This window comes from Protopterus annectens, chromosome 3.part1 (genome assembly GCF_019279795.1).
Source record: "Protopterus annectens isolate FY-2018-M chromosome 3.part1, PAN1.0, whole genome shotgun sequence".
NCBI lineage: Eukaryota > Metazoa > Chordata > Ceratodontiformes > Protopteridae > Protopterus > Protopterus annectens.
Window position 1 is genome coordinate 1118038471 of NC_056732.1, and position 27251 is coordinate 1118065721.

General features: G+C 40.6%; 1 protein-coding gene across 1 annotated transcript in view; it reads left to right on the top strand.

The window, feature by feature from the left end:
- Window positions 1–27251, top strand: part of LOC122798379 (DENN domain-containing protein 3-like) — a 1373701-nt gene that overhangs the window by 1203399 nt on the left and 143051 nt on the right. The window contains exon 23 of the mRNA XM_044067263.1: window positions 134–252. Within this exon, the coding sequence (XP_043923198.1) occupies window positions 134–252 (119 nt within the window). The remainder of the gene's footprint in view (window positions 1–133; window positions 253–27251) is intronic.

Sequence of the window (27251 nt, forward strand, 5' to 3'; positions counted from 1 at the left end):
TGCCCAGTCCCTGCAATGGTGTTTGCTTAATATACCATTTTTAAAAACTTTAATGCTAAGAATTAATCCCATCACCTAGCATTCATAGAGCTACTACAACCTCTTTATTTTAATTGTTCATTTTATGTTCTAGGTACTGGAGACTCTCTAGTAGAAGTGAGAAGAAATGGGATTCCCTGCAGAACTGTTAAACTTTCTGACAATTTGAAGGACAGTATTTCCACTTTCAGCTGCTTTCTTCTTGTTTCTGGGGTAAGAAAGAAAGAAAAACACTTAATGCTGAATATGTTTAGCAAACTGCTGTTTTGTTTAGATAATTTACAGGGCCAGTGTATGACTGGCTGGTTAATACACTAAATAATTCTTGTCAGGGAAGCATCATTTCCATTTTTATGATAGATATGAAACTTAGAAGTGCGATTACATTTGAAATTAGGTAATATTTCCAAGGATTTCCTTGCAAGTCAGATGTGTAGAATATAATCTAGAAGTACACCTTATCAGGAAGTAACTTTTACTGTAAGCTGTTCTTTAGCATTCTGCATTGCAGTTAGAGAGGATGTACCAAGACCACCAGCTCAAAGCTCTGTTTACAAGAGATTTCTGTGTTTTCATTGTGGTTATGACCCATGCAGTTTCCAAAAGTGTAATTGCTTGGGTGGCCCCAAATCTATTTGCCCTTGTTTCATTCATTCTGCCAGACGTTTGATGAAGTTGTTCTTTTCATCTCTGATCTTGTTTGTGATCATATTTGCACATATAGAAGCAGCTGATCGGGATAGTGCACTGTGCTAATGTCCCTAAATCTCCCTATTATTTTGCTGCTTGCTTTAGTCTTCCTGACTTAGGGAGACAGGCAGCTGCACTCAAGATCCCAGTGATGTAATAAAATACCAAAATGTTTACTTCAAAGTGGTACTGCCTAACAGCTGGTAAAACAGAAATGTCCTCTGCACTTCTGTTCTTGCCACCCTCAAATGTACTACATTGTTTTTAACACAGCTCCACAGAATTAGGTGACCAGTCACTGCTGTGCTGAATTTATCTATGCAATCCAAGGAATGGGTTGCATTCTGCTAACCATAAGTACAGTTTTAATGTATTTTTCACTTTTAAACTGTATTTTTGCTATATTGCTGATTTTTTAAAACTGTTCTTGCTGATTTTTGCACTTTTTGTTTGCTGTATCATAGACTAGATCCAGACCTGCTAAATCTGGTTCTGTTTGTTAAACTGAGCACTAGAGCACTAAACCAGGCTGTCTTTTGTTGGAGTGGGCCCCCCTGCACCCGTTTGGCAGGAGAGTCCAGTTAGGACTCATCTGATTGAAGGCTGCTGGCGCAGGGCTCAGTCTGAGCTTTTTTATAGGTTTAATTGTTTAATTCAGTTTGCTTACTGTTGCTACATAAGCCCCACATTTGCACAGGTTTGGGATTGTTTTAACACAGCTCCACAGAGTTAGGCGAACACTTTTCTGCTGTATTCATCTATTTATGCGTAGCGCACCTCTGTGCACCATCACGCATTACTAGGAAATGGGGGTAACCATTGGCGGTTATAGATGCAAAAACTTCAGAAGATAAATTTTCCCTTAGTAGCTGCCCATGATCCAGCTGAGAAGTCCTTAAATTGCATTTAGCTGCTCAGAGAGCACATCAGCTGCACCTTTGCCCCTTAAACAGTCCCAAAACCACCAAATATACAGTAGTCTCATACCATTTAGAGAACTCCCACTAGTAAAGGCCCTTTATAGAGCACCCCATCAGTATAGACCCCATTTAGAGCACCTAGCTATACCACTCCTCTCCATTTTCTCTCCCTACTGTGAAAGCAGGTTTTAACCTAGCATTATGGATGGTCAGTTTCCCTCCATTTCTTCTACCAGCCTGATTAACATGGGTATCCTGAGGCAGTGTAGCATCTGCCTCATGTACACTGACCACCCTCTACTCTTAAATCACCCAAGTGCAATTTGTGAGAGATGCATTTACACTAAGAATCTGGAATCCTTGATGTCTCGCACACAGAGCAGTAATACTGAACAGGTTGTCAGCTCACATATTGCACCTCCTACACAAACCGTACACTCAACACATAAACCGTCATACACGGAGGTACTCATCAGAAATCTACCAGAGACCTTCCAAACACAAACATGCTGCACCTAATACAGCAGCTACAACACTCAATCAGTGCACATAAAAACACAAGCACCAGTATCTCATCAAATAAGCCATAAGGCAAAGCACATCTAAACCACATTCTTTAGCCATAGGTGACTCCATTGTGAGACACACAGATGTCCCACTTACCAGGCTGGACAGGGAGAAGGCTATGGTCAGCTATCTGTCGGGTGCCAGGATCCGTCATATCACACATGCACTCAAGTCTCTCAACAACAAGTACCATTATGACTCTGTCATAGTTCATGTTAGTGTGAATGACTTGAGGCGTATCTCACTGGACTGTATGAAGAGAGACATGATTGAGCTATATGAATACGTTTCCAAGTTAGGTATGTCCCTAGCCTTGTGCAGCATTCTACCTTCACCTAAGATGATACCACACTATAAACAAAAAATGTTTGACTTCAACAATTGGCTTAGCTTCTGGTGTCATTCTAATGGGATCCAGTTCCTGTCAGCCTGGGATGACATGGTTAGTAGACCAAGTTGCTTTGTCGGAGATGGTATTCACCTGTCACATCGAAGCTTACAGTTACTGGCTAAGGCACCTGCCTCCCCCATAGTGCCTTTTTTAGGCAAGGTCTCAAAAACAAAATGTCTGACATGAAAGTATCCTCTCCCTGGAGGATGTTGACATCTGTGCAGTCACAGAAACTTGGTTCAGGGCCACAGAGAGTACCCCCCCTTGCAAGGCTACAATGCCTTCCACACTTTCAGACCACAAAATGAATGTAAGAGAACCAAAGGAGGAGGAGGAGTATCTATCTTCATCAAAGATAAATACACATCTAGACTGGCTAGGCAGGAAAACTCCATGAAGTTACTCCAACTTCAACTAACAGTGGGTAAGAAAGTACAACAGGTATATCCACCACACAGTTTATTGTATCTCTGACGTCTCGGCCACAGCCTTCAAGGAGTACAAAAAACATACAAATGCATCTCTATATATACATCTGTCAATAAATCTATTAACTCAATCAACCTATTATTTAAAACAATTAGTTAATTTAGTAACATTTTCCAATTAAAATCTTCATTCAGACCTCCAGGGCACAAAGTTTTAAACTTAAGAATATATACAGCTTCTTTATATAACAATTGTTGCTTAATATTTAAATCACTGTAGGAAAGAAATCAAAGTAAATGGACATTTCACATGCAAAAGTAGCAACATAGTGTACATGGCACAGTGTGCCACATGTGAACACTATTATATTGGGAAAACTATTAGAACATTGAACAAAAGGATATACGAGCACAATCTAGCCATTAAAAAGAAAGACATGTCAAATGCTCTAGCCAAGCATTCACTTGCTTGTCCTTGTTTCAAAAAATTCACTTTCTCAGTTTTAGAAAAAGTGGATGATTCCTTATTTAGTGGGAACTACAAGGTACATTTGGAGTGTAGAGAAGCCATTTGGCAAATCAGGTTGAATGCAGATGTGCCACCTGGCTTAAATGATGTAATTAACATCAAATGTTTTTTACTCACATCTAAATTTTAGTTTCTGTATGTTCTGTATTTTATATATATATATATATATATATTAATTATATTTGTACATGTACAACATTTATTTAATTTATTTTCAAATATGAAAAGTTATATGAATTAGTTTTGAATTTATGTGTTTACACAGGATTGGTGTCTTTTACACATGTGATTCATAAGACATTACTATTTAAGACATTGGAAAAAGTTGGGTGCATTTTCTGATGAAGTTCTGTTTTAATAAAAGAACGAAAACGTTAAAAATTCAGGTGGCTTTTCGTCTTTCTCAGTACCAGTGGAGGACTTTGGTTATTTTGTTTTGGTTTAGTTTAGTTTGGAGTAATATTTAAATCACCATATTTACCGCATTTTATTTGTTCCAATACACAACCTTTTAAACCTTTAGCATCACTGTTGTGGAAGTTTAAAAAATGCATAGCCACTGGGCTCTCTATTTTTTTATTGTGAATATCCCTCACATGTTCAAGCAGTCTTGTTTTAAATAACCTCTTTGTTTCACCAATATAAAATTTTCCACAAGGGCAACTAAGAGCATAAATTACACCTTCTGAATTGCAATGAAAGCTCTCCTGAACTTTAAAAGAAATATTGTTGATGTATGGAAAAGATACAAGAGTAAGACCCTCCTTCAGTCATCGTTAGCTGTAGGTCCCCTTCAGTGAACCAAGATACCCACCCTGTTTATTTGGACCTACTTGAGTCAATCAAATTGCAACCCAATACTCTAGTCATGGGCAAGACTGGGCAAGTCATATGAGTACCAACATGCTTGCACAAAGGTTCCTGGACTTTGTTAACACTAATGCCCTGGAACAAACAGTATGCAACCCCACAAGGCACTCAAATATTCTCAATGTGTTCCTCACCAACATGGGTGACCATTTCACCACCACAAGTGTAGGATCCTCACTGGATAGATCTGATCACAGATCAGTCACATTTGAAGTAGCTATAACATCTGAAGCAGTCTTAGGTGAAATCAGGCTAAAAAAATTCACCAAAGCTAATTATACCCACAGATTTGCACAGTTGCAAATTTGCAACAGACTCCTCAAATAGATCCCATCACTGTCTTTCCCTAATGCAACTCAAGTGGCTGGAACTTCGTCAGCTACTTAGACTCAATCAAGCCATAGTTGCACATAAACTCTACTACTACCCTGAGAAAACTCCTGCCCTCCAACAACTAATTAAGCCCTACACCACCACTAGAGCCCTGAGATCTAGCAACCAAAATATTCAAGTAATTAGACATAAAAATGAAGCAGGTAAATCTCTATTTGCCTGCACAACAGCACAAACCTGGAGCTCACTCCCAAACAATATAACCAGCACTACTTCTTGCACCCATTTTAAACACCTCTTGAAATCCTACTATTCTAATATCTGGCTCTGCTCTTGCTATACCCCAGGGTAGCAACATCTGTGCTCAGTTGCAAGGACTATGCTACACTACAACATTTTCCTTTACTGAGCTCTACTGCTATCCCACAGATTCATCCTAACATTTCATCAATCTAACAGCAGTAAACATTCCAACACTTGTACTGTTTTGTACTATATCCGTTATCTGAAAAACACTCTAATCCGTTTCTAGACTAACACAATACCTAACAGAGCTTATCTTACTCTCATCCTACCTATACCTTTACCCTATTTTATGCCACTATGGGCATTTATTTATTTCTCGGTTATACTAAAGCATAAATGTATTACAACTTTATATTTACTAATATTTCTACAAAAAAAAAAAAAATTTATATATATTTGTATTATTTGTACTAATTGTATATTCTACTAGAGTACTGACTGTATATTCTACTAGTTATCACATGTCATGTAAATGGTCCTCTGTACTACTTATAAATGTTAAGAATTGCTTTGTACTGTTTTAATCTAATATTGTATTGTATCATGGAGCTTTTCTCCCTGGGCCTCCGCTGAAAATGGACCTGTGTCCAGTTGGACTTTCCCGGTTAACAAAAATAAAATAAAAAATAAAAAAAATAAATACCCTCCTAAGGGATAGCATAAATAATTCCCAAGCTCCTGTTCCCACAGATGGCATTGACAGCTATGCTGAAGTCTACATAATTGCCCTGTACAGACACTTATACAAATGTATTGACACAGCTGTACCTGATAGGATCAAAACAAGATCCTCAATAAAAAACAAGCCTCCCTGGTGGGCATCTAGCATTAATAAGTCATACAACAAGATGAAGAAGTTGCTGTCTAAGAGTAAACAATAGCGGTCCAAGCAATGGAAGAACTACCTTCTCTGCTTGAACAAACAAACAAGACAACTTGTAAAATCATCAAAGGGCAACTTCAAAATAAATTTAGCAACCATAGCTAAGGATAACCTTGAGGCATTCTTCAGCTATATCTGTAACCTAAGATGTAGGACCCAGACGTGCTGAACTAGGTGTTGATAGCATCACACACACTGATCCTGTGAAAATAACTAGCCTGTTAGCTGACAGGTTTGGTGAAAATTTCACCACCCTTGTCCCCTCCAAACATTCCAGAAAGCATTCCCACCTCATCTCCCCCACCCTGCATCTCCAAAGAGCAAGTCATTAATGCTCTCTCCAAGACCAAAAAATACAGCCACTATGGGACCGAATGGCATCCCAGGTTGCATTTTAAATGCACTAAAACATGAGTTAACAACTCTTTGAATGTGAGTCCATGATTCTCTTATTGTATTTGGTTCCTTTATTTTACCTCCATCAATGCAGTTCTTAAGAGTAATGAATATTGATGGGGTAAGAATTTTTTTGTTTAGGGATACATGAGGATTTCTAACTGTAGTTTGCAATAAACTGATTTTCTTCATAAACTGTATATTTGCTATGAATTTTGATATTTTCTGTATCAATTTCTATATGTAACTGTTAGCCTTGTATACTTTTGATCTGAGGAAATGAATTTTTTCTTGTTATCTGAGTTTTCAACCTAATTATTCAGTAGAATAATCCCAAGTAAAGCTGATCAGGATGAGAACTTTAAATACTGTGCTACCCTGAAAGAAATGTAAGTAGACTGCTGGAAAAAGTCAAATAACTTTAAATCTGGAAGCTTCATACCCCCCCCCCCCCCCCACACACACACACACACACACACACACTTTGCTTTATATTTTTGTCTGTTCCTCATAAAATTTTTGTTTTCTGGCAAATCACTGACTAATTTTTAAGGATAGAATTCAGAAGATAATGACAGACATTTGTGTTTCAGGTTTCATACCCTTCACAAAATTCATGATAATGCAAAATCTTTTATTCCATCAACTTTCTAAGTTTGTAAGAGCAATATTTAAAAAACAGTCCTATTTTTAGGCCTTTGTCCCTTCATTTTTTTTTTTTTTTTTATGGCTTCATCCAGATTTCTTGCATTAAGAGGTTGAGGGGTATGCTTGGGACTTGCCAGTATGCCCAGATTTCTCCAATGTGGTCTGTAGTTCCAGATAACATTTGTAGTCATTTTGTTGATTGGTGTGAATATCATATTAGAGTTATGTGTTGTTGTGGCATTGATCAAGAAAAGCAAGCACCAGGAAAGTATATTCATTTTAATAGCCGAGACTCAGGCCCACATATGGAAACGTAAATCTTTCTCTAAATCTTTCTTTATTTTTCTGTTTATTAAAAAATGACAAGCTGTAAAAGAATGTTGGTCTGAAGTATATATGATACCTAGTTACATAAACATTGTTTGGGAAGTAGGGATACCTGCTACTTTCTCCTGTGTAAGTAATTTGGTTTTGTGACTTGGAGACCGCAGCAGTGATTCATCAATCTATCAATGTTAAGTATCTAACTGTTTATGTTGCTGTATTCCTGGACTATGTCTAGGAAAGGGTTAAGAGATAATATGGCCTTTAAGTATAAATAAGGAACTCATGAAGACTGTAACTTTTTCTGTTTATTGGTATATAATGGCTCTTGGAGTTAAAGAGAGGCCAACAGTTCACTGTACTTATCCAGGCATGTCCAAAAGGCAGTTTCGGGTGTACTCTCCGAGTCCAACTGGTGAATCTGGGCATTTTGAGGCAATGTTACAACTGCCTCATGTACACAGACAATCCTCTCTTCCTACAACCAAACACTAATACATGCAAGAGATGCAATTATACAGCCAAACTGGTGGCTAAGCTCTCTCAACCCAAGACTGAACCAGGCAGTCAAAAGGAGAAGGGAATTACTTACATCACACCACCAATCTCACATAGACCTGTGAAATCAGCACCAGCAAAAAACACACATAAATACATGAAAGCATACTCAGAGGCTATAAATAAAAATCTGCAAAAGCAACAGAGAACTCCAAAGCAGACATCCAGGCAACCTCCTCCACCCCCAACACAAACCATAAAACACTTCTTCTCCTTCTACTTCTTCTTTCGGCTTTTCCTGGTTAGGGGTCGCCACAGCGAATCACCTGTCCGCTCATGATTGGCAGTGGAGTTTTACAGTGTCAAGTTGCCAGCCCGGCGCCCAACCTTCCACAGAAGGCACACACATGCACAAACTCACACCTAGGGCCAATTTAGCGTGTCGAATCCACCTACATCATGTCTTTGGGATGTGGGAAGAAACTGGAGAACCCAGACAAAACCCACAAGACCAAAGGGAGCACATGCACCCCAGCCAAGGATCATACCGGAGAACCACTTGCTGTGAGGTGGTAACCGCTGCACCACCGTGGCCACCCAACACAAACCATGAAACACATACCTCACAAACAAGTGTGCCACGCAATCACAACCCTTAAGGCAAAATAACATACCCAATACACTAGTAATAGGTGACTTTATAGTCAAGCACACTGATGTCCCACTCACTAGGCTGAACAAGGAGAAGGTTACTGTTAGCTGCCTGTCGGGTGCCAGGATGCGCCACATAACACAAGCACTCAGGTCACTCCAGAACAAGTACAAATACGACTCTGTCATTGTCCATGTTGGTGTGAATGACCTAAGCCGTACCTCCCTGGACCACATGAAAAGAGACATGGAGGATCTCTCTGATCACATAGCCCAGGCCGGTATGACCTTGACCCTGAGTAGCATTCTGCCCTCACCAAGAATGGTACCACAGTATAAAGAAAAAAATTATCAATTTCACCAACTGGCTAAGCTTCTGGTGCCAATCAAAAGGGATCCAGTGTCTTTCAGCCTGGGATGACATGCTCGACAAGCCATGCTGCTTTGCTAGAGACGGCTTGCACCTGTCACCCTTAGGCTTTCGAATACTGGCCAAGGCTCTTGCCTCCCCCATAGTGCCTTTTTTAGGCAAGACTCAAAAGTCAAACCCACTGCCGTAAATAGCACAAGTAACAAAAAACTGAGGGTAATGCTACTCAGTGCCAGAAGTCTAAACCTCAAAATGCACGCACTCGAGGACACTGCTCAGTATGGAGAAAATTGGTATATGTGCAGTAACACAAGCCTGGTTTAAGGCTCCAGAGAGCACCCCAGCACTACCAGGCTACAACTCATACCATACATTTCGGCCACAAAACTCAGACCGAAATACAAAAGGCGGGGCATATCCATATTCATCAAGGATACCCACACCTCCAGGTTAGTGGCACAGCACGATGCTTCAGAGATCATCCACGTGCAACTAACAATGGGCAAAACTGCAATCCAAATTGCAGCTTGCTACAGATCACCCACCATGTCCCAGGACCTCCATTCCGCATTCCTGGAAACACTGGGAAACATAAAGGTCCTACCAAACACCCTAATATTGGGTGATTTCAATTACCCAAACATTAACTGGGAGAACTACTCAAATGCTAACTCCCTTGTCCAACATTTCCTAGAATTTATAAACTCTAACACCCTGGATCAACTGGTCAACACCCCCACCAGAGGTGACAACATATTGGACCTGGTCATCACCAACATGGGCGACACGGTGTTCCACACCAGAGATTAACCCCTCGCTGGTTAGATCTGACCATAAACTAATCACTCTGGATTTCCACATTCCGCTCCCACCCCCGGTCAAAGAAACCACCATGAAAAACTTTTCAAAAGCAAACTTCACATTACTTAAGAGCGAAGTGGAAAGTTTCAAAGCCCCCATGCTAAACGATAACGCTGTCCAAGCTGCAAAATCTTTTACAAATGCACTCTACGGACACCTACAAGAATGCATGAATCGTGCTATCCCAAGCAAAACCAAGACTCACTCCTCCAAGAAAAGGAAACCAGTCTGATGGACCCCTGCCATAAACAAGCTATACAGTAGAAGGAGGAAACTAGTACAGAAAAGAGTAAAATCCCAAGAAGGGAAGACATCCCTGATCAGTAGCAGCAAGAAACTAACTATGATCCCTCATAAAATCATCCAAGGCTAGCTTCGAAAGAAAAATTGCCAAGGACTCCAAAGATAACCACAAGGCATTCTTTAGCTATGTCAAGAATCGAAGTGGCAATTCTCAGATCTGCTCAGAGTTAGTGCAGAATGGCACAAAATACACTGAACCGACTGATATCGCCAACATCCTGGCAGACAGGTTCAGTGCAAACTTCACCCCCCTCTCACCCCCAAAAGTGCCCATAACCATACCAGAAGAATGTAGGGCCCCTGAAATCACAGACATTCAGGTTAAAACAGCCCTCTCCTAAGCCAAAAACACAGCATCAATGGGACCGAATGGTGTCCCAGGCTGCGTCCTACATGAGCTCAAAGATGAACTAACTCCTCACCTAAACACACTGTTCAAACTCAGCCACTCCACGGGCTACGTGCCCATAGAGTGGCACACAGCAATGGTTATTCCGCTCCACAAAGGTGGAGCCACAACAGACCCCCGGGACCTATCGCCCTATAAGCCTGACTAGCTTGGTCTACAAGGCTATGGAGTGCATCATCATGGATCTCATTAACAGAGACATTGGGAACCTCCAAACACTGGACCCTACCCAGTTCTGCTTTGTTAAGGGCAGATCATGCCTCCTTCAACACCATTCCCCATTCAGGTATTGTATACAAGCTCACCCACCTGAACATAAACCCCTATGTCACGAGATGAGTTGTCAACTGGCTCACGGACAGAACCCACATGGTAAGAGTTGCAGGACCTAGGTCTGACTCTAAACCAGTTACAAGTGGCATTCCCCAGGGCTCAGTCCTGGGGCCCCTCCTGTTTGGCATATACTTCTCGGAGGTACAGGCATGCACAGGAGGACTATGGCTAACCAAGTTCGCAGACGACTGCAAACTAGGGGCTATAATTGACTCTCCAGCTGACACAGACATCTACCAAAAGGGTCTCACTGAGACAGATACCTGGTGTCAACACCATAGCCTCAAGCTAAATGCCAAAAAGTGCATAGTCATCCGCTTTGGAAAAAACATAGTGCCCACAAACTACCACATAGGTAGTAGCCCCCTAAATACGGAAGTCGTAATAAGGGATCTGAGGACCCAAGTAGATAGTAACCTCGCCTTTGATAATCCCATTGCCAAAGTGGTTAGAAAATCCTTCTATGTGGCCCACCTAATCACAAAAGGGTTTGCATCCCAGATCAACGGAGGTCATTGTGCCCCTCTATGCATCACTCATCAGACCCATCATAGAGTACAACGCCCCATTTGAGATATACCTTACAAGACACCTGCAACAGCTGGAAAGACCACAGAGGTACCTCACCAAGAGGATCACTGGCCTCAAACAGATGCCCTATGCAGCTCGACAGAAGAAACTCCAGCTGTACTCTGTTGCATACCGCCTACTCAGAGGTGATCTGCCTGACATACAAGGCCATGTCCAGCCCAGAATTGATGGACATGCTCCACCTAAAGAAAACCATATCCCCTTGAGCCACACACTCTAGGGATCTAAACCTCATCACAACAATAAATAGGATGTGCTGGAGGGATAGAGTCCTATCCCAGAGACTTCCCATGCTCTGGAACAGAATTTCAATCTACATTAGGCAGAGCTCCTCGCTAACCCTCTTCAAGAGAAACCTTGACGAGTGGATGGGAGACAGAAAGTATACCCTGGGGATCACTTCAATGGCTCTGCTGGTTAAAGGTACAGGGAACTAATCCAAGGGAGAGGCGAAAGCCAACACTTTCCAGCTAGGCTTATAAATGCCTTCGGGCAGATAGCCTAGTACCTACCTATGAACCTATAACTGGATGGGTAACAGTGCTCGGCCTTGTTTTGTACCCTTGCAGAGTCTTATGAGAGGCAGACAGCATGTCATTATTTTAAGTCTGATTGATGCTGTCTTACAAATTCTGATATAAGCTGAATATGTGCACTAAAGAAACCAAATGATTTCAGCAAAAGTAAGATGATAAAGTATGTGTACACTGTCAAATTCATTTGCTGCATCCAGGGCCAATTCAGCTTCCTTATCATGCATTCCTTTGTTATAATATATCAGTAGTTTTAACATATTAAGGCAGGGGTAATACCACTTTAAATGAAAGAGTTAAAAATGTAATGTATATTTTTTCCCTTCTTCTTTGTTGTTTGTCTGCGATCTGAGTTTGTTCCGAAGACTAAAGGAATACATTACTTTTATCTTTCTGAATATTTATTTATTTATTTATGTTTGTTTCCCGGGGTAGAACACTGATCTCCATGGACCTTTTTCAGACTCATTCCAGGAGCAGTGTCTGGTTAAGTGACTTGCTCAGAGTCACACAGTTAGGCAGTGGAGGCTGCGGAAATCAAACCTTGCGTCACTGGACCACAGAAAACAGCTCATTGGCAGCTCCTTAATCCTCTAAGCCAACTACCAAAAGTATAATTATATATAATATAAAGAAAGGGGGATGGCTTGTGAAGTATATTTGATCGCCAGACTTACAGTCCCCTCGTTAATGTAACAGACAAAGATGAAAGACCAGGAAGTGTCATTCTGCTGAGATGTAATTACTGTAGTGGCTGAAGGACTTAATAATGTGTATGTCATTAGGACACCAGAGTGAAGTGAAAGGAAGGAAAAGACTTGGATATGTATTTGCAAATCTGTTGTTACTATGAGTAAAAACGGCTTTTGCTACTTATTTTCCTCCAGTATCAGGAAAGTGATGTCATATAATGAACATTTGGGGGTTAAGGGGAAAATATATGGATCTCTATTAATTCATCAAAATATGTATTCATTGAATGCGTATTCAACAAAGGCAAAGCAGCGAAATTCATTACAGCGAAGCACTGAATTTTTCCCAGAGTTAGGAACCATTCACCCTCAAGCACTCTGGAACACGCCACACTAAATCAAACCCACCCAAATGAGGGCTTTGCCCCCCACACCCCCAACTATATATACCAACTCCAAGATCACACTATGGTGGGGGAAAGAGCAACGTTGTGATGGATCAGTGTTTTTTAACCCTGGGAAAAATTCCATGCTTCTCTGTAATGAATTCAATGAATCAGTATTTTGCTGAACTAATATAGACTATATATATATATATATATATATATATATATATATATATATATATATATATATATGCATATGATGCTAGATATTGATGCTGTTTTGCTTGTAAGGACCTCTCAGTACTATTTTTTTTTTGAACTTATAAAAGTTAGGACTAGTACTTCTGTAATAAGCTCTTACCAGGGAACTTGATATCTGGTGTGTAGGATTTATGTATGCATCACATTTTTATTATTTTTTATTTTATTTTTTTGTGTATGCCAGACTGTATATATTATAACATGTATTCTTTATTATTTGAATAAAGTTCATTTATTACATTTTAATTTCTTTTGGCTGTCATTTAAGTTTTATATTTATGCACTTTTACTTATCTGAGATGAGAATAACTGTTATTTACACTGTGGGTTAACAAACTGTGTCACATACATCTGCCATGAGACTGCTTAAGGCTTAGTACCAGTTAATGAAGTCTTAATGGGCATGATTTCATATCAGTTTTAATTTTATAGCTAGTAACTGGGTGTCTGTGTGTAATTCAGGGTAGTTACAGTACTACCATGCCAGGAAGACAGTTGTGGGAAAATGGAGAATTCTGTTAGCCTTCCCTGTGAATTTTGTGTGTGTGTGTGTGTGTGTGTGTGTGTGTGTGTGTGTGTGTGTGTGTGTGTGTGTGTGTGTGTGTGAGAGTGAAAATAATAATTTGTGTGAAAAGCAGGTACGATGGATAATGTGGCACTGGAAAGTATTGTTTCATAGGGAGAGTGGTGAAGGAGAGGACAGGAGTGCTTGGCCAAAAATGTAGTTCTATAAGTGGTCTGTGTACAATCCACTCTGGGTGTAGATAGGGATTTGCATAATAGTTTATGTGTTTACCTCACAGACACAAGGTAAAGTATTTTATTTCTCACCTTTGAAGGAAAATTGACTAGGCTTAAAAAGGCCTGCAAGGGCAGCCAGCTTGGTATTTACATGTCAATCTGTGAACATATAGAAATCTATTACCCTAGACAGCAGTGCCTATTCCCTTTATTCTCTTGTGGCCAGGTTGTACCCTGTGGAGCAGTTATTGAAACAGATTTGTATGCATTCTCTTGATGTTACTTCAGTCTTTGTTGGCAGTGGTGGGATTCAAACCGTGGTGATGCCAGACATCTTGGTGTCAGTGGTTGGCACCCTGATATCTGGGTGTCACATTAACATAGTCAGCAATTTGGATTCAGTGTAAGGTCATCACAAAACCATACTTTACCAAAATAAGAAGCACTTACTGCTCTTATGTAAACCTTATGTCCCCCGTTAGTTGCTCAGAGTGAAAGTTCTGTAGTGTCTCATAAAACCAAAACAGGTTCAAGCCACTGACCGTCAGATTAAACAACTGAAGTAGCTTTACCTTTATTGTTCTTCTTTCCAAAGATGTATGGAAAATGTCCTTGAAGAATCATAAGCGTCACACACAAAAGAGAATGATCAGACAGGGAAAAATGTGCTGCCACTGCTTTATCAGTCATTGTTCGGAGTGACTGTCCCGCCTGACCTATGTAACCTGTCTCCAGACATCTCTTTCATTTTGATTAGATAAACCACATTTTTAGTAGTTCTTCAACCTCTCAGGTTCAACAGTGAGCTAGTTTGTTTTTCACGAAAGTAATCAGATAAGTACCCTGTTGCAGACTTCTTTCCATTTTTATGAGGTACAGTGTACTTTTTGTCTCTGAATTTATGTCTAAAAGAAAGGGGAAGTGTTCATGTGGTCACCAAATTCCCTATAAAAAGACCATATCTTGTCTTTTTTGGAGGAACACAATATTCAGTCCTGTTTGATTTGTAAATCTTTTACCTATAAAACTTTTAAAAGTAGGCATAGCCCGCTGTCCCCATTGCATTTAGAAAAAACAGAGTTTTAAGGTGCTTACATGTAAAGATAGCCTCTCGGGCAAAAGATAACCTTAAACCTTAAAACTTTCTTCACCTATGAAGACAACCTCAATGGCCACACACAGCAGTGTGTTGAACTAATTGGAAATGTAATCATCAATATGGAGTCAGAGGATATGGCAAACATACTAGTTGACAAAGTTCGATCCAGTTTAATTGTTCCACCCCCCCCCCCCCCACACACACACACACACAGCTTCCAAGAGATACTAGACCATAGTTCCCTTGGCTATCACTAGTGAACAAATCCTCATTGAGCTCTCCAAAGCAAAAAAATACTGCATTTATGAGCCCTGATAATATACCAGGTTGCCTCCTGAATAGCATGAAACATAACCTATCTGGCCCTAATAATAATAATAATAATAATAATAATAATAATAATAATAGTATTTGTTAACCTGTTAAACCAACTGGACAAACAGTACCTTTTCAAGGGCAACCTGGGAGCAGTGTCTGGCTAGGTGACTTGCTCAAGGTTACACAGGAGGCAAATGAGGGCTGAGGGAATCAAACCCTGCACCACAGCAACCTCTTTGCCAACTGCCAGTTAGGAATCTTTGCCCTTAGAATCCTTGTTTCACCTTAGCCTTCAACCTGGCTTCATGTCTAGCAAACGGAAGAATGTGACATTTATCTCCCTGTACAAGAGCAAGCCATCTGCTGACCTTTGTAGTTAAGGAACCACACAAAGGAAACTGGAAAACTGGAAAAACTCTGGCAAAACTGCTTTATTGAAAACTGGAAAACTGGAAAAACTCTGGCAAAACTGCTTTATTGAACAATAAATAAAGCAGTTTTGACAGAGTTTTTCCAGTTTTCAGCTTTCAGTTTTTCGCTTATTGGATTTATCTGCTTGTATAGCTGCTTACTTTGGGTGTACTCCAGCTGAGTTTTCTGTTGGATTTCCTTTGGGAGTTTACAGGCCGTTGGTTTCCTTTGTGTGGTTCCTGAAGTTTGTTTCGTGTTTTTACTTGACCTTTGTAGTTAATTCTGACTAGTCTCCTGTGCAAAATCAAGAAAGCAGTTATCATGGATATTATAAATGAAGTTATTGGAAATCTTCACAGACTAGCTCCAACATAGTTTGGACATGACAAGGGCAGATCATGCCTGCTCAACTTGGTGGACTTCTTTGAGAATGTCACAGAAGCTATGGAAAATGACAAGATGGTACACACTGCCCGTCTTGACTTAGCCAAAGTATTAGATACCCTTCCTCATTTGGGTATTATCAACAAACTAATGAAATTAGGAGTAAACTCCTATGTCACCTAATGGATAGTCAACCGGCTCACAGATAGGACAAAAGAAGTTATGATAAGTGACTCTATCTTCATGAAAAGGCCTGTCACCAGAAGAGTCCCTAAGGGCTCAGTGCTGGAGTTGCTTCTTTTTGGCATCTGTTTTTCAGAAGTTAAAGCTGATATTAAAGGCCTCTGGTTGATCAAGTCTGTAGATGACTGCAAGCTCACTGTGATTGTAGAGTCCCCCAAAGACACCACTACCCTCCAAGAGGCTTTGTTGCAAACAAACAATTCTAAAACTGAATGCCAAAAAATGCATAATAGCATCTTTTGAATGGTTGGCATCCATGAACCAGTAGTTAGGGACTTGGAAATATATGTAGACAGTAACCTGGCCTTTGACCACCTTGTGTCTCCTGTTGCAAGTAAATCATTATGCATTGTGGAACTCATTAGCAGTGGTAAGGGATACATTTCCAAAAATATCATTATCCTGCTATACTCAGCCCTCATTAGACCAATTGTAGAGTACAATGCTCTTTCAGTATGTACCTTACCATGCACATGCAACAACTGGAATGCCCACAGAGGTTCCTTGCAAAAAGGATACAAGGCGTAAACCTCATGGAATATGCAGACTCCCTCAAAGCCTTATCTTTATGCTCAAGTCTCCTATAGAATCCTGAAAGGTGATCTGTACCTGCGTTATTAGGCATCATCTATTCCAGTACTGGGGGACTTGCTGCACATCAACAAGTCTAACAGTATTGGAAACACTTGATACAAGAGACTAAACCTCATTTATAACCTAAACAGAACATGTTGGAGCCTGAGGGACAGATATGTATCTCAGAGGCTGCCCGTGGTTTAAAATAGGCTTCCCATACATGTGAAACAGAATTTGTCCCTCACTCTATTCCAGTGTTACATGGACCAATGGATGGAAAATTTCCCACAGCACTTGCATTTATCCCCCTGTAGGACAGAGGCAGCTTGTAAATGCAGTGCCATGTAAACACAACTGTATGCTCCTAGGTAATTTATCCTATCATTTATATATGGGAATACAAGACTAGGCTTAAAAAGGCCTCTTTTGGGCTATTAGCCTAGTAATCACCTCTGACCCTGTGCCTCCTGCAAGAGTGAAAACGTCTCTATTAAAAATAACGTTAATCTGCAATTTTTTCTGCCGTAGTTCCTTTGGGCTTGCTAGTCGCTTATTCACCTGGTTTGTTTGTTTTTATTGTTTACCTCTGACCCTGTGATAAAGGGAAAGGTTAATCCAAAGGATTTCTCAGATTTTTCAGTCCACTATTCCCAAGTATAGCAAAGTTCCTTTTAGCATAGGGATTTTTTATAGGAAACAATCCCAACAAAAGTCAGGCAAGCAAACTTTCAGAAAACAGTGTCAAAGAGGTTCTAAAAGGAAAGGTGGATTACCAAAGCGCAGAAAGCAAATTGATTATACTTTCCATCAGTCTCATACCTTTATAAAAAAAGGCTACAACTGGTAGCGGGAATACCTTCACCCATTACATGGTATTCCTTTCCATCCTGTCAGTCACACCTTCCTGTTTCCTTCTGTTCTGGATCAAATGCTGTCTCAGGGAGTAATACAGCATGCCCTCCCCAGTTCAGAGAGAAACATGGGATATTTCTGGTGCTAAAAGTGAACATGGAGACCAGTGCTGGACCTTTCATTTCTAATTTTTCAAATCTTGATTCCAAAATTCAAAATGTTTTCTCTACAGTTCCCTTTTACCACTCATTCTTGCCTTCAGTTTTGTAAAAAAAATATAGATGTAAAAGACACCTATCACCACATTCCAGTTCACAAGAACTTCAGGTTCTTTTTAAGATGTTCTGTGTATGCTTCACATTTTCAGTTTTTTTCTTCACTATTTGGTTTGTCAACATTTCCAAGAGATTCTACAAAGCTCCTGACTCCAGTAATAACCCAGCGCAGGTTACAGGGCATTCATTTGTCCTTATTTAGATGTCTGCCTTATTTTGCAGACTGTTTTCCGGGCTGTCATGAATCTGTTCTTTCAGCAAAGCATCTTCTTCTCAGTTTGTGGATCCACTTAAACTTTTAAAAAAAGTCTGCCTTAATTCCATATTACAGGAAAGTGTTTTTGAGATATCCTCCAGATACCTCCCTCATGATGGCTTTCTTTCTCAGGACAAAATAGATTTTTACAAAGTATTCGCCAAAGAGACCAACACAACAGCCAGGGACTATCTTAAAATACTAGGATTTATGTAATCTACAATTCATATGATTACCCTGGTCAGACTTCATATAAGAAGAATGCAGTGGTTCCTCAAACTAGTCTGGACCCAACACCAGCGCCTCCTTTCCTTTTAGATTCAGGAGATAGATTTTGTAAAGGAGGAAATCTGGTGGTGGGTAAATCAGCTATCTCTCAGTTTGGGTCTCCCTTTCTTCCTTCCAGTCTCTTCTCAATCTTTCATGACAGATACATCAGATTTTGCATGAGGGATATGTCCAAACGGGTGAATGTTCAAGGTGTGTGGCACCCTCAGGGCAAAAAAGAAGCACATAAACATCAGGGAAATGATATAATTAAATGCTCTCAAATCTCTATAAACCATGTCTTCACTCCAAGACCTCTGGTCATCAGAGACAATACCACAGTTGTGGCATATGCAGACCTACAAGAGGATTAGGCTCTTACCCCATTTGTAGATTAACAATGCCAGCCTGGGATTTGCCCAAACAATTCCTTCTGTCCCTACAGCCTACTTACATTCTGTCATCGCAGAATTTTGTGGCATGCAAGCTAATCAGGATCTGAACAGACCCCCATGAATGAAAGTTACATCCAGAGGTCTTCCAGTAGGTCATCCACCTGTGAGGAACATCTCAAGAAGAGCTTTTACTTACCTTTCACAACAGACAGTTAAAGAAGTTCTGCTCCAAGACTCCTTGCATAAAGGCCTGGAAGACAGAAACATTTTCATTTCCATGGTTAGGAATGTTCCTGTATGCTTTTCCACCTTTTCCTCTGATAAACAGCTTCCTTTTAAAGATCCAAAAGGATTCTCCAAAAATGATACTGTCAACTCCCTTTTGACACAGGCAACAGTGGTTCCCCCTGCTTTTAAAAAAGATCAGTGGAAATTTACCACAAGCTCTCTCAGAAGATGGGCTTAGTCACACAACACAGGGGTTCTCTGATTCGCTCCAACCTTCAACCTCTTCGGCTTACAGACTGGATAATAGAATTTCAGTACCTTTTAGGCACCTTTTTTCTAAGGAAGCACAGTAGGCATTAAAGAGGCTAAGAAACCTGCTACTAGAAAACCATTTATAGCTAAGTGGAAAAGATTTTCTAGTTGATGCCATAGTAGGTGCCAAGACGTTTTTAAGGCTAATACACCTTTGATTCTGGCTTTTCTTCTCTTCCATTAAGATTCATCTTTCAGCCTTTTCTGTTTGTCTACCTGTGGATCCCCACTTCTTATTTATCTCAAGTGAAATCGTTTCTGAAATGGGTATTACATATCCATCCACCTTGAAAGCAGGTGGCTGCCTCATGGGATCTTACCTTTGTACTGGAAGAGTTTACATTTATTTCTTTTTGAACCAGCTCATGAGGCTGATTTAATGTAGTTATCATATAAACACTGTTACTTATTCCTGTGACTTCTACAAGAAGAGATTCTCAGTTGCATGTTCTGATGGTGATTCAGCTGATCTCATCTTTCAGTAAATATAGTGTAACTTTGAAAATCAGTCCTTCTTTCATGCCTAAAGTGTTTTAAGAGTTCACCTTGTATCAATCTATTCATCTCTCTGTATTCTTTCCAGAACCAAAAACTAAAAGAGAGAAAATTCTGCATATTCTGGATGTTCACAGACAAATCAGATACTATACTGACAGGTCAAAGGACTTCAGAAATTCCAGTCAGTTGTTCATTTCTTATGAAGGAAAAAGGGGCAAATAGTTTCAAAACAGACTGTTTCTAAAATGTTGTCCATTACTATTTTGTATTGCTGTTTTCTTTCAGGCAGAGTCAGAGTACATTCTTATGGGTCTATGGCTATGCCTGCTGTTTTTTGGAAAGGAGTGGACTCTAGAAATATTCTAGAAACAGCAACTTGGTCTTCTTTCTGCATCTTTACCAATCATTACAAAATTGACTGTGTTTCTACATCTAGGACACCATTTGCTATAATTATTCTCTAGTGGTTCCTGCATTCTGATCCAACTCCCTCCTTTTCTTTGAAGCTTTGGTATTCATCCCATATAACTTATGCAACTGCAGCAGTGATCTAATGATGAACATAGTACAGTTAAGTAAACTTAATGTAACAGTAGAAGTTCAAATAGATCACTGTTGCAGTACATCCTCCATTTTGTGTGTTGTTTTGTCCGGGTGAGGATCCCTATCTTCAACTCTTCTCTTTTTTAGATATTAGCAGGGCTCCTGCCTCAATTTTTCCTGGGGTAAGAAAGTTATAAATTTTGGTGTCTGTATGTACATCTACTTTTATACTAGCTTGTTATCGAGCCCCAGTGGACATATGTGCAGGGAAGGTGCCTTAAAGTTTTGGAAGTTGTCCAGATGTACAATCCTTTGCAGAATATGTGCCCTAAAGCTTAGGTTACTACAACATTGATCTATTCAGACATCTATTATGTTAGGTTTACTTGTACAGCTGTACTATTTGGTGGTGGTTTAAATGATAGTTGTGAGAGTACTTGAAAATGTTTCTTAACTTGACATCCTCACTGAACATTAGTTGGAAGTCCTTTACAATGTTGTAGAAGTTTTTAAGTTCCAGATGATATGGTATCACCAGTGGGACTCTGTTGGGGGAGGGGGGTTCTCTCTTTATACTTGAGCAACTATTCACATGGTAACTGCATTGCTCTGTCTACCGCCCTGTCACACTTTCTGGCAGAGTGACCTTGAGCAAGCATGGCTTCTTTCATTTATGCCAACTGTGTGCATCTCTTTCTGCCTCACTAGAACAAATGCAGTGATAATGAAGTGCTTGACTGAAAATAACTGTCGTCTTTGTGTGGCTAGGATGATTGCTGCTTCTGTTCTGTTAATGCTGACTGACTCAACCTGATGAACGATCCACTGAATTTATTTCCTTTCTTAGTGAGCTGCAGTATAACATTGCCCAAAGTGCAGCTTCTTCCTTTTACTTTTTAAATTCTACAGGATAACCTTTTAGCATGTCGGAACTTGCTGGACCGAGTCCCGAAACGCAGAGACTGAATGAAAAATGGAAATGAAAGAACGAACTTTCATATACTAAGTCCAAGATGCCATTTCTTGGAATATTCTGTTTTCTTTGTGGTATGGCGATTTCAAAATTGGCATATATAAGTACAAGGGGTATGGGGGGTGCAGTGGGAGCTCCTCCCCCCCACAAAAAGAAGTTAAAGGAGAACAGTGTTTTTTTTTTTTTTAATTTGCTCTCCTCTGGGTTTTTGGTCTTTTTTTTCCATCTTACTGAGTGCCAACATTTCAGTATGTATCCATTCTACAGCTTTACATATATCCTGAATAGTTTTAAATTTGTGAAGAAAAATTTCTTGGTGGTGAGTTGTGTGATTTTTAGGTTCATAGGTTGGTACTAGGCTATCGGCCCTAGGGCCTATACAAGCCTAGCCATAACAATTCCCCTGGCTATTTCTTCCCACAGCAGGGCGACTGACGTGATCCCCGGGGTGAATTTCCTATCTCTTATCCAGTCATCAAGGTTCCTTTTGAAGAGGGCCAAAGAGGCTCTCTGCTTGATATATATGGGCAGTCTATTCCAGAGTCTGTGGAGTCTCTGGGTCAGGAACCTATCCCTCCAGCATGTTTTGTTCATTGTGATGACAAGGTTTAGATCCCTGGAGCGTGTGGCGCTGAGGAAATGGGATTAAGTGTAGCATGTCCAACAGCTCTGGGTTTGACATGGCCTTGTATGTTAAGCAGAGATCGCTTCTGAGAAGATGATTCGCGACAGAGTATAGGTGGAGTTTTTTTAGACAGTCAGCATAGGGCATCTGCTTTAGGCCTATGATTCTTTTAGTGAGGTATTTCTGCAGCCTTTCCAGTTGTTGCAGATGTCTTGAGAGGAACATACCAAATGGGGCATTGTATTCTATAATGGGTCTAATGAGGGATGAGTACAGTGGAACAATGACCTCCTTTTTTCTGGATGAAAAGCCCTTAGTTATGAGGTGTACCACGTAGAAGGATTTCCTGACTGTTGTGGTGATGTGGTTATCGAAGGTGAGACCACTGTCCACCTGTGTCCCTAAGTCTGTTATCACACTTTCGGTGTTTAGTGTACTGCCACCTATGTGGCATTAGGATTTAACTGTTGTGCGTGTTCCGGACACAGAAGATAATAAGAACATAGTAGCATTTCTCATAGCTCTAGGTTGCATGCCCTCCATTGAATCTGAATGTATCCAGTGTCAGACTGTATGTGATGTAAGATCCTGTGATGTCTCTGGGGTTTACTATCATAAGTTAGAAACGCACTTGGTCGAGTCATCATGTCATCGAAAAATAATGGCGATAATGAAAACATTTTTCAGTCCCAATCTTGAATCATGTTAAAGTCGAGTGTCTGGCATTCACCATTTTTAAAATGTGGCCATTGAACTGCATGTGCCATCCAGACATCGATATTCAAGCAAGGTATGGTAGGTTTCGATTTTCCATCTCTATGAAAGTATATTTTCGATGTCATGCTACTCGACCGAGCACGTTTCCAAATTATGATAGTAAACCTATCTCTGGAACTTTTAGAATCAGTGTCTCCAGTCTCAGTTACTATGTTCCTCCCCTAATCCCTGTGTGATCCAGGAATGCATTGTTTTGGTGGCTCAGAGTGAAACAAAAAAAGCCTATTCCACTTGCACCTGTGCTGCTGTGTGATTCTTAGAGCACAGTGTGGCTGAGTAATTTACATATGTCTGTAAATCAGACCCAACTTATGCTGGTTTCCACCAGCCCTCCACTCTGGGCTGCTGCTACCTATGTTCAGCACTGACAGACTATGTAAAACACCATCAAAGTAAAATCATTTTTTAGTAAAAGGGACAAGCAGAAATAAGTTGGAAAAGGCAGGAATCACTGTGATTTATTTCCAGCCATTGGGCACTTTCCTTACTTTACTGGTAAGACATGCAGTTTAATGCTTTTTAACCACTTACAAATGAATTGTTTGGGAAATGTGTAAAGTTCCATTTTTACCGCTGTCTACATGTATCAGGGATCTTACTGCTTATGGTTGCCAATCTGAATGGGCAAACGGGCAGCTGATTTCAAAAAAGGAATAAAATGCCTTACTCTACTTAACTGACACATTCTCACAGCAAACACATGCATGCATATCTACCAGTACTACAGCAGTAGCCAGCACAACACATTCACTATGAACAGAACATACAAACCCACTAGTCAGAACTAGTGCAAGGCGTACGTTTAATACAGAGCCAATCGTTGTCCACATTCACTAACGTTTTCATAGATGGATGAAAGGTGTCAGTTTGTCACTTTTGTTACAACAATTGATTAAATGCAACAGCAGGAAGCAAGACAAGAGAAGAGCCAGCAGCAGGAAGCAAGACAAGAGAAGAGCCACCAGCAGGAAACAAGACAACAGAAGAGCCAGCAGCAGGAAGCAAGGCAAGAGAAGAGCCAGTAGCAGGAAGCAAGACAAGAGAAGAGCCAGCAGCAGGAAGCAAGACAAGAGAAGAGCCAGCAGCAGGAAGCAAGACAAGAGAAGAGCCAGCAGCAGGAAGCAAGACAAGAGAAGAGCCAGCAGCAGGAAACAAGACAAGAGAAGAGCCAGCAGCAGGAAGCAAGACAAGAGAAGCGCCAGCAGCAGGAAACAAGACAAGAGAAGAGCCAGCAGCAGGAAGCAAGACAAGAGAAGAGCCAGCAGCAGGAAGCAAGACAAGAGAAGAGCCAGCAGCAGGAAGCAAGACAAGAGAAGAGCCAGCAGCAGGAAACAAGACACGAGAAGAGCCAGCAGCAGGAAGCAAGACAAGAGAAGAGCCAGCTTCAGTCACAAGAAGAATCACATCCTTATGGATACTCTGAGGGTACAAGGGAAACACCATTTTGCAAATGGGGGGGGGGAATAAAACAAGCAGAGATAGTGTAAACTTTGAATCTGTTATTGACTGACAATACTGCTGTAAATGACAAGCAGGGGACATTGTATATGACACCTTTCAAAATCAGTAACAAGATGACAGTACTCATACAGCTGTCCAGTTACACAGAAGGCCACTGCAGCAATTCTTTCAAAAATGTGAAGAAAACACTAAACAAAATATGGAAGAAGAAAAAAACATTCTCATAATGGAAATAACTTCCTCTACTTAAGGGTCAGCATAAGGAAGTGAGGACACTGCATGTGGAACTAACAGTGCAGCCCAAAAAAGTCTTGCATCACCTACTTCTGCACAGTGAAACCTTTCCACTGTGACTAGGAGTTGTGTCCCTTACCCCTCAGCACTGACACATGCTGACCAATGGTACTTTTACAGTAAGCATCATTTCTATTGATGACATAGAGGAATTCTGCGATGCATGAAACATAAACGGCCTTGATTGGGTGTCTGATCATAACCATATTATTATGCGTTTGAGACATGGATGCCAAGAAATTCACTCAGAGGTGAATCTTGGCATCCATGTTCGAACACATAATAACTGGTTAGGACTAGTGAGACCTAATCATAACTCTTTGCAGTGCATGGAGATTGATCTACTCCATTACTACCTGTTACAAAAAAAAATGATCAAAGTGTTTCTACTGGTTTTGAAAGCCTGTAAAGCACTTTGCAAGTGCTGTCGCACAGATAGCACATAAATATATTCGGAAGAAAACATCAGGGACAGTTTCTAATTACTGTTGTAATTAAGCCACTTCCACACTGACAACTGTAAACTTCCATGGCCAGAATATGAGGCAAGATATATACAGGGATAGTTCAGAGTGAAGGAATGTCCCTTAGGTGAGACCCAATCGTAACTGCGCTTGGGGGTGTGTAGCGATTCTTACATAATGAAAGCACTGTTAAAATCAGGTATTACTGTACAGAAACCCTTTACAACTTTACCTTTTTTTTTTCTGCTAGCGTTCCATGTATTACTACATTGCCTGTATCTCATCCATCTTGGCTGTTAAGTAGAAGAAATAGGGTAGCTTAACAGCAAAGTTATGCAACTCTGCCAGTTGTAAAGTAGATAGAAGAAGCACAGCTGTGATTATTCTAGTGCTAAAAAGTGACTATTAATTGCAATAAGGTGGGAAGGGCTCCTAATTAGCATAAGATAGCCACAGATTTTCCACAGACTCCTCATTTACATCTCTTTATACCTTCATTTACCTAAGATCTTCTCAGGCTACTTAAAGCTACTTCTACTGACTGTGCCTAAGAGCAACTGAGGAGCTATTAATAGACATCAGCTGTGCTTAGATTCAGCCAGGCAAACTTCCTGATACACCTAAGCAGGACTATGAATACTGGGCTAGATTTACGAAAGCTTGCACGGAGTGCAAGAAGTGTGTAAGAGCTCACGGAGGCAATATGTTTGCCGTGCGATCCAGGTACAGCCAGCATGGGGGTGCACGAGAGCTGCTAAAGCTACTCTTGCACGGACAGTGTCATGGTATTCAAATTACCTCATTTGCTGCTGAGAGCTATGCAAATTAGGTAAATTTCCAATCCAGGAAACACTAACCTGTCCATGGAAGATTAGTGTTATCTGCAGAAATGTACTCCGTTGGTAACGGAATACCGTTCTGCAAATAGCTAAACGGAGCTATGACAGCTCCAAATAAAAGATGCATACAGTTGAGGAAGCATGCCAATGGCCAAATATAAGGCCATTGGCATTTATAAATGTTTAAAATTATTAAAATCTAACTTTGTTTTTCCCCGATCTCCGATGTTAATGCGTAGCGCAGCACTGCACAAATGTGCAGTGCTTTAAAAAACAAGAAAATAATTTAAAAATAGCCAAAAATAGCCATTTTCACTAAAAAGCTTATCCTGACATGCAGGTGAATGGCAGGCTGAAGACAACATGGCCACTGGGTACTGGTTGCTAAGGGGGGGAAGCTCAGTGTAAGAGATGTAACCATGCATTAGTAGGCAATCCTATGCAAATGAGGATAAGGATAGTGAATCCCAATTTCCCCCAGCATGTGAGCCATGTCCCAAGAGTGTAAGTGTAGGAGTAGGTGAGTAGTAGAGTAGAATATAGGCAATATCATGACGGAGTGTGTCAGAAAGGCTGTAAGCTTATTAGAGCACAGTGTCTTGTGTTTGCCCTGAGTTGCTCAGGATTGCAAGAGGCGTGTCTACAGTTGTCCTTTTTGAAAACCAGAAACCAAAGGTGCACACCGTGAAAATATCTGAAATTTCTTGCAAAAGTGCACACAGCATGTGTACGCATGTGCGCTCGTTTGCACGGCGCGGCACTACCCTGGGTGCAAACAGAAAGGGAAAAGGAAGGAAAAGAAGTAGTAAGAAGTTAACCAAGGAGAAGTAGCAGAGCTGCCATGTGAAATATATCAGAATCAGCTAATTACACAGGCAGCAGATTAGCCCAGCCCAGCACTTTAAACTCTGTAAACAGCATTCTTCCCTGTTTTTTCCCAAGAACTCTGCAACACTGCAGTATACAAAGAGGGAAAGCTTAAAAACTTTAAAGTCAGACAAAATGTTAGGGGCTGCTCTTGCTATCATAAACCAACATGTGCAAGGTGCTGAGGGTGGTGATGTGAATGCTGCTGAGAAACCCACAGTGAGGAGACGGAGAAGAGTGTACAGACCCAGGGTAACCTACCAGGGGCTACATGAGCTGGAGATAGTGGAGTGCTATAGGGTGTACAGAGACCTCCTGCAGCAAATTGTTAAGCTGTGCCG